The following is a 9,092-nucleotide window of genomic DNA, read 5'->3' as shown; positions in this document are numbered from 1 at the left end:
GAATGCTAATTTTAACCTGACAAAACCAGAATTACTTAGAACAATGTCAATACTGATAATGACTTTAATATAAACAACCCCAATCTACAGAGTCTCTAGGAAGCATTTGCACTGGCAAGAATGGGATTTCAATCTCAAAGTGGGTAACTGCACAGAGCAATTCCTCTCTGGCTGCAGTTACGCTGTTCCGACTTACCGATACAAGCGTTCCGAAGCTCTGGAGGACTGTAGGAATTCAGCAGAGTTAAGAGCTTATGGGCAAATTCAATTCGTTCCTGCCACTGAATGAGAGCTTGCTTCACATCTGCAGAGGCAAAACCCACAGCAATTCCTTGAGTTCATTTCTCAAATGCTCATTAAATAAAGCAGAGAATTTTACTGCTGAATTTTACTCTTTTTCCTCCAGTATGATTTTAATCCATCTAGAAATCTGTTAAATCTCACTCGTCTACTGCTCCTAAAGTTACTTAATCTAGTTCCATATTCTGCTAAGAAATAATTTAACAAGTACCAACTTAACTTCTAATAATCGTATCCCCTATTGTATGGGAAGTATTTAAACACAGATAATAAGCCAGATAAAATACTGGGGTTGGGTCATTTGAAGAGTTATAATCAAACCTTTTCTTTGAAGATAAGGACGTGTGGACTTAAGAACTGAAAGGAAAATAGACAGAAGTTCTACCAGGTCTCCAGTCACATGGCAAGCTGTGGCCTCGTGGTACATCATGTGCAACGTGTTGAAGGACTGCAAAGAAAAAATTGCCAAAGCCTTATGTTGACACATTAACAGACTTGTTTGACTAGTTATCATTTCTCCTTCTATCCTACAGAGACCACTTTGACGTTTATTTCATGCTCAAACAAGATGTACCAAAATATACGGTACCAGATGCAATCACAAAACTACTCAAAGATAATGTTTTAAAAGAGATTAATTCTGAATACAGAATTAGGATATTTACTAATAAAAGTAAAGAGTGGGGAACAGGGGAAAGGGACAAAAAAGGGAGGAGGAAAGAGAGAGAACAAATGAATGACCAGGTATCTTCTGTAACAACCAAATGTAACTGTTGACCTGGACATGTGGTTCTGGTAACAATGAACACCAGGCAGTCTTGTATGGGGGATTAAACTGAAGGTTCTCTTTTTGTTCTTCTCATTTAACCCAAAAACTAGAGTCCTATCAGGAGTTTTCATGTGCAGGCCAGAGGGAAACTGCATGTGTAAAATGTATGGTAACATCAACCCCCTCAGCTCAGGAAATGGGTGTTTTGGTGTGTACATCCAACACAGTGAGACATTTAAAACCAGCCTCAGTTTGTTTTCAAGGCAAAAGCTTTATATTAGTGGCTGAGAAGAATAACGAAGTTTTCACACATTTATCTAAGACCCAATAAGCAAAGCATAATTTGAGAGAGTATTTTTGTGTACTTTTAATCCCAGTCTTTCTCTGCCAACATACAAAGTGATATTAGGGTTTTTTGAAGACAGACATGGGTATGTGAATTTAGGGAAAAAACCCTAAGATTAATAGAGGTGCTAGTAATTTTTCAACATGTTGCTTAAGGACTCGTGCTATATGACTGTACATCAGAAGAATTATTTCTCCTTTATAACTAAAATACCTTCTGGGCACCTGTGATTTATAGAAATATAAGGAAGGAAAAGCAGCTTGTTTCCGAACTGCAAAAATTCCAGCACAAGATGTGAGAGAAGGTATTTAATCTGCTGATATTTTAAAGATAAAGGAACAACAATCTCACTCCCTGTAACACAAAATCTTAACATGCCATTTTCATGTTAAAGTAACACTAAAGGACATGTGGCCAACCCTGCTAAGTGGAAAACTCTGGATGTTCCAACTCCTTGATCCAGTGCTTTCCACCAAGCAAAACACTTCTAGTGAACAAGTGTAAATACGAGCCCTGGTAATTTCAAGCTGTAAGACAGCACTAGTTTTAGCTAATATCTAGCAATGTTTTACATAGGATGAATTCCATCTTATGCTACACATTCTTCATAAACTTTATTAGCCACTGTCAGTATGGATCAAGCTTAACTAAGCCATTAAACAAGTTTTTTATACATATGTATGTATATATCTTACTTTACTTAGGAGTTTCACAAGTTAGCAAGTTACAGCTTAGTTCCTAACTTTTAAGCCCATGTTTTTTGAATGTAAGCCAAAGAGGAACAGATACTCTACAGTCATTAACTACACTTAAGTAATCAATAGCTTTACATTTATAATAAACTCCTGATAAATTTCTGAACAGCACTGCAGTGTCTTCATTTTTCTAACTGATTTTGTAATTCCAGTTTTTCCCCAGAAAATAAAAATTAGTGATATAAAAAAAGTTAAAGAGAATTTTGTATATAAACCATATAAAAATGGGATTGGAATCAATCTCCAAGCATCATCTAGTGCATCCACGTGCCTTAAGGTGGACTAAACATCTTTATAGCCTTGACAGGTGTTTGCTTCAAGAGCTCCTGATGACTTCCAGTTGTGCCTGCTGGCACCATCCGATGCAATCCATTCCAATGGCCACAGGTACCTCCCGCCCACTGGTCTTGCACCATTGACTTCCACCAGTTTATCTTGTCTCCCTGACCACACCATTCTACATGTACCAAAAATGAGCTGCACCTGATTTTTACACTTTCTCCAACAGACCCAGACAATCTTGGGTTTTATTCTTGTTCTCAAAAGGAGCTGTGTCCTTCCCCATTTTGCACTGCCAGTATATTTAATAAACACACGTTCTCATCCATTAACTCCACAATGGAAGTACTGAACAGGATCCAAGATCATTTTTTTCCCCTCTCTTCTGAACTAACTCTGGTCTGGTCTCATGGCTCAAATACCCATTTACAACTGGAATGCACTGTATGTGCTCCAGAAATGCTTTGCAGGTTTAGTCTCAGCAGAAAGAAATCTAGGTTGTGTGTCCTGAGACCACTCCTCCTTGCAAACAGAAGCACAATAAGAAGGAAGGGTAGGGAGAACTGCCTCAGAAGTGCCCAGAAATATTAATCACAACTGCACGTGAGGATCCTTTATTTCTGTATTTTAACCTGTTGCCTTAACACTTCATGACTAGTAATAATTGTGTGACTGTGCTCAGTTGATCTGTAACAAAGAGAATGACACCAAACGAGCATAAACTCACTCTTCTCAACATCATTTGTTGGTGGCTTTTCCCCATGTCTTGAGAACCAGGCAAACATTGTCCTGATCTTCTTTGTACTACTGAAGAAATCTTACTAAAGATAACAGGGGAAGTATCTACATGAAGAAAGCCAAGACTGATTACTTCCTACTCATGACATATCTTACCAGTTGCACCTTTTTCAGTAGACTTAACTTGCACTCCATGACAAACCTCAGTGCAATTGTATCTATCCTTGATGGATGAGGTGACACATCACCCTTCTATGTCGTGTTCCTTTCCTATTTAAGCTACATCCTTTTAAAGTTATCCTACCAAATCACTGTTACCAACTACTGCATTATGATTTGTATTGCCTCAAATATACTCACTGAGCCTCCTACATTAGTGTTTAGACATCCAAAATGTCTGGTAAAGCTTTTTTTTGTCCTTCCTGCAGTCCTTAGGATCTTAAGTATCATGTATGTCAGTGCTTAACTAACATATTTCACTTATTTCATATGATACCATATCAGAACAATTGATTCTATGAATTTAAAGCAAACACATTGTTGGGAAGGAAGGGATGACTTGACGAGGAAGCGAGATGTTTGTTATGATTAAGTAGCAATTTACCTCAGTCATCAGGATCAATCCTCTATTGAATACAACAAGAAGTCTGTCTTCATCAGATTCTAATAATATTCTGAAGGCACTAGGAAAAAAATCCAAATATTGAGAACACTGAAAATTATAAATCATCTAATTCATACAAATGCTCAACATTGTTATGCTGTATTTTGGAAAACAATCATGGAAGAACCCCAACCCCCCCAAATTCTTCTTTTCATTTCTTCCCCCCACTTTTTCTGTTTAAAATGTCTCTGATGTCAACTTCCCATTAACCAAAGTAATTTATGAACAACCTTTACAGAAATATTTCCCAAATAATGTCTGCAAAAATGCTAAAAATGCAGGAAAATAAAATACTTCAAAAGATGGAAGTTTATGCTTGTGAAATGATCCATTTAAATCGGTTCAGTTAAGCACATATTTGGACTTTCAAATGTATAAAGACGTTCCTGACAGAATATTTGATGCTTACAGCAGAATGGAAAATAAAGGATTATGCTACTGAATAGTTCCTCTCCATTCTTCCAGAGCATTTGGGAAAAGCTGGGTGTGCACTGTGACGGACTGTAATCCCTTCAGGTAACACAGGCCCATTTTCCTCTTCATGATCATTTTCATGCCTCAACGGTTGCATTTAACCCCCCAGCTCCTGACCGATTTACAGTCATCCCGAAAACAACTGAGCAACAGTTTCAGAGGTACAACTAAGGCTAGAAATGAAAAACTGTTTGAAGACACCATCCAATGAGACTCTGTCCCACAGGCACAATTCCTAAAAACCACTTCTGCTCCCAAATAACAGATGTCAGTGACAGCAGCTCAAGTTGCTGCTTTGCCCATCCTAGACTAGTCATGGTAGGCTGAGAATGGAATTTCAGCTTAAATGCTGAAGTAGAACATTGACTGATTTGGTTTTAGGTTTTTCCCCAAGGGCTCTATTGATGCAGTTTTGCCATTGTGTTTCTTTTTGACTCCAACAATATACATCTTGGTTTACATCTTTTGTGGTAAAATATTTGCTCACTTTCTGAATTTTCAGCTGATGAAACATTCTCAAATAAATTATATTCACAAACAATGCACTTGGGGAAAAAAACCCCCAAACTTATAATTGTAACATTCTGTTTGCTTATTTCTGAATAAAAGTATCCCCCAAACTTTTTCCAACAAACAGACATATTTTCCAAAATAACAACACTAATTTTTATGGTACTTTGCATTTGGTGAAATACGAAACAGGACTGATTATGTCAGTACAAGTTCACCTCGACCGTACCTTATTAAAGTTGTCCAACAAGACCGTCCGTCCAAGCAGCGCAGGTAACAGCTTATGGTTGTTTTCTTAAATTGCTTGATGTCTTCTATCTCCTCCTCTCTCATGTCTGGTCTCTGAGCTACAAACAGCTGCATGAGGTTAAACAGCTCTTCTACTGCCTGAAACACGCAAAACGTTAGGTTAGAGCGACACCTCTCAGTATGTTGTGGTTTAGATCTATCTTGTGTTAGGGACTGTGTATTGCTTCTGCTGGGGAGCGTGCAGAACACATACAGAACACATTCTTATGCATTACAACAAAGTTCTAAAATCAGCGGACAACATTTTAACTTTAAGTAATTAAACTAAATGGTTCTTACAAACTTAAGTTGCGACAGAGAAATTGTGGCTATTTCTCACCTATCTCAAGTATAGTTTGCTTTTAGCCTTTACTGTTTCCTGTGTGGATTAGGACACTTCTGAACCTGAAATGGACATTTTGAGCCCATTGCCACATATATGTATTAAAAATTATATATCTGAAATTCTGATCCACGTGATCAAACTTCCCAGCTTTCCTTAAACAGTGCAGGGGGTCACCTTCATCATTCTCTGATGATGGTAAAACTACATTCTCTAAGTAACAGAATTCAGAAGGTTCCTTATGCTAAAAGTTCACTGAAACCACATACGCACGGGAAATACTAAACACAACGGAGTCACTAAAGGCCCTTGCTGGATAATCTTTGGAGCCTTCCAAAGGGAGATGCAAACAATGAAAGCAGCAGGACTACTCCCAGGACTGTCAGAGTGTAACTCTGTGAGCTGAATGAGACAAAAGTTCATCATCACAGAACGGTCTGGGTTGGAAGGGACCTCAAGAACCATCCAGTTCCAACCCTCTGCCACAGGCAGGGACACCTTCCACTAGAGCAGGTTGCTCCAAGCCCCTGTGTCCAACCTGGCCTTGAACACTGCCAGGGATGGGGCAGCCACAGCTTCCCTGGGCACCCTGCTCCACACATCCTCCTCTGCTTCATAGTAAAGGAGAACTTTGTATTCTTTCTGTCCTTGCACACCCACAGAGGTCCCCAAAGCAGCATTTGTTGAGTAATCACTCAAACCCACATACTTTGTCTCTTAAAAGCTTTGCTAACCTTTTTTTCACCATTACACATAGACTATTTTAAGTGGCATCTCCTCTATACCACAAGTGTCATAACGTTACAGAGATGGCACAACTCCCTGTGTACCAATGTTTTGCAAACAGCATGAGTGTTCTAACAGAAATGAGTGTTCTCAAGGTGAACCCCAGGTCATCCTCCATCTGAGTGCCACGAGCTCAATCTTAGTCCACAAACTGAAAGCCAAGAAGAAACTCACTGGGAATTCCTCCAGCTTAGTGTGTCAGAATGCAACACACTCCTTTCTTGAGACCACATTAAGTGCACATTTTGGCATCCATCTACTTACTCCTGGGTACTGACTGGCGTGTGGCGTGAGGTTCTTGAAGGCCCACTGGATATTCTGGTGTGAAGCCAGCTGCCTCGTGAATGCGGGGGACTGCTCGCAGCAGAGGCGCAGGATGCCGTAGTAGGCAGGCAGCATCCCACGGTTGAAGAGCACCACATCCTGATCATCATGGTCTGCAAGGATGTAATTGAAGGCAATGTTCTTTGTCACCACGGGGTTCTGTACAATAAGGCGGACGTTCTCTGGACAGTCGACACACACGTTGTACCAAAAAGACAGCAAAGCTTGTTTGTTGTGGTTGGTGGCTATAGCAGGCTCAGAAAGTTTAGGCTGGAAAAGGTTCCATAAGTCCATGAAGTAAGTAGAAAACATGAGTTTCTCAGTTTTGGAGATCAAACAGTATGTCATGAAACTGAAGTAGGGCACAAGTTTTGTGGTGCCATGAACAGCAGCATCGACATACAACTTAGCTCTTGAAAGAAGGCCAAGAAGCACGTTGTAGACTTGATGAAGAACTACTGTAGTATCTGGGCTGAGGGGCAGGTCACGGGTAGGGATGTGCAAAGAGCGGGTCGATCGGAACATCTGACGGAAGGAATTGCTTGGAATAAGCGACACCAAGAGATAGGCTGCAGCTTCAAATGAAAACAGACTTGTTACACCTTTGAAAGTGACACACATGCTTAACAGCCATTTAAACACAACTTAAATTACATCGTATGTTCCATTCACAGATCTCAAAGCTTTTTAGAGAATCTGGTATGACTACATTCACACTAGAGCTGAAATAAAAATAACCAGAGTGGATAAGACTAGTACAAAGCATGTTGAAAGTGGTGCTGAGATTTGCTTTGGGGCCTCTCCCCCCATGTTCCTGCCTGCTGCTTGGTTCTAACTGTTCTACCACCATGTAGCCATCATAGACATGCAAGCCCAGTTGTCAAGGACTAAGCTGTCTACTGCTTGATCAAGACCTCATTACCTCTTCAGAGATGTTTATAACTAGTGTGCTGCAAAGCTGTACCTACAGTTTCCCTCAATCACAGAAAACCTGTAAAGTTCCGTGTGGCCTGTTACTGTGGAATCAGGAAAGGCTGAAAATGGGACCTGGCAATCTGACAGTGTGACTCCTGGCAGAAAGAACTAGAGCCAGGACACCCTGGAGCTGGGGAGAAACACAGGCTGCTTCTCCTTGACCCACAGTACGAAGGCCTCAACTGACACTTACTCTGCCAGGGCTGAAAGACGAACATGAACTACTACTATCCACAGCACAACTCTGTGATGGACACTATGGAAAACCTCTTGCCTCTTTTTCTTCTTTGGGTTTTCTTGGATCTTGTAGATTAACCACATCAGATAAAGAACCTACTAATGTATCATTCAAGTTATGAAATCAAACTCTAGTCTTTATCAACACCAGGTAGTGTAGCTTGGTGAGGCACCACAGTTGTACTAACAGTTAAAACACAGCAATTCTACAAGTGGAAAAGGAAGAAAAGACAAGCACGAGGGCATGGACTTCATTTGTGAGAGGAATGCCCCATGCACAGTAACTTGCAACAACACAAGAGTAATTTTCTTCAAGTTCAATTAACTTACAAGTTCTGACTCTAGGGTAGTTGTGTGCCAGAAGAAAACGTTCCACCCAATTTTCCATGTTTTGCAGCACCCAGCTGTGAGCTAGTTTGTTTCGAGGTGTTTGCACAGCCAGCCAATCCAGGCACTGAGATGGGTTGTATTCAATGACCTAAAAGGAGTGGAAAAATCAAAAAGAATACATCAGCCTTGACCCTATGAACTGATTGTGTATCTATAAAAAACCCCACAACCCTAAGAAAATAACTGCTAAGACTTCCAAAATAGTTTTCCAAAATCACTTAGGGCTACCAAAGCACTGACAAGAACAAGGTGGCTCTGGCAGGCAAAGAAAAGCCTTATAAAATTTCCCTGGTTTGTGCTTCTGAATCTTTCCTGAATCAAAGTTCAGAGCTTTTGAAAGTTTGGTCTAAGTCCAGAAAGTTACTCTCCAGATCCGTTCTGCATGTGCATCTTTTCTGTCTCTTCAGAGAAGAGAAGGCTCAGGGGAGACCTTGTAACAAGTCTTGTAATACCTACAGAAATTTGGAGAGGGGCTTTTTACAGGGGCTTGTAGTGACAGGACAAGGGGGAATGGCTTTAAACTGACAGAGGGAAGACTGGCAGAAGCTCTTCCCTGTGAGGGTGCTGAGGTGCTGGCACAGGGTGCCCAGGGAAGCTGTGGCTGCCCCATCCCTGGCAGTGTTCAAGGCCAGGTTGGACACAGGGGCTTGGAGCAACCTGCTCTAGTGGAAGGTGTCCCTGCCCATGGCAGGGACTGGAACTGAATGAGCTTTCAGGTCCCTTCCAACAGAAACCATTCTATGATTCTATGTTTTGAATGCTCCAGAGTTTAAATGTAAAGCACTTAGAAAACTAAACAATCTTGTCTTTATAAAGAAATAAAGGTTTTTGTATTTTAAATACCTGAGACAAAACCTTAACACCAAATCAGTATTTTCATATGTGTTCTATCAGAAGAACATAAATGCTATGCA

At 40.4% G+C, this 9,092-nt stretch overlaps 1 protein-coding gene across 1 annotated transcript in view; it reads right to left on the bottom strand.

The window, feature by feature from the left end:
• The window catches only part of USP34 (ubiquitin specific peptidase 34), a gene marked incomplete at its 5' end in the record, with an annotated part of 113,733 nt that overhangs the window by 8,562 nt on the left and 96,079 nt on the right, over positions 1-9,092 (bottom strand). Inside the window, 6 exons of the mRNA XM_010018858.1 lie at positions 197-304; positions 622-748; positions 3,792-3,870; positions 5,065-5,222; positions 6,517-7,151; positions 8,119-8,266. Of these exons, the coding sequence (XP_010017160.1) occupies positions 197-304; positions 622-748; positions 3,792-3,870; positions 5,065-5,222; positions 6,517-7,151; positions 8,119-8,266 (1,255 nt within the window). The remainder of the gene's footprint in view (positions 1-196; positions 305-621; positions 749-3,791; positions 3,871-5,064; positions 5,223-6,516; positions 7,152-8,118; positions 8,267-9,092) is intronic.

Source organism: Nestor notabilis, unplaced genomic scaffold (assembly GCF_000696875.1).
Source record: "Nestor notabilis isolate BGI_N333 unplaced genomic scaffold, ASM69687v1 scaffold297, whole genome shotgun sequence".
NCBI lineage: Eukaryota > Metazoa > Chordata > Aves > Psittaciformes > Psittacidae > Nestor > Nestor notabilis.
This window is presented reverse-complemented; position numbering and strand designations above follow the sequence as displayed.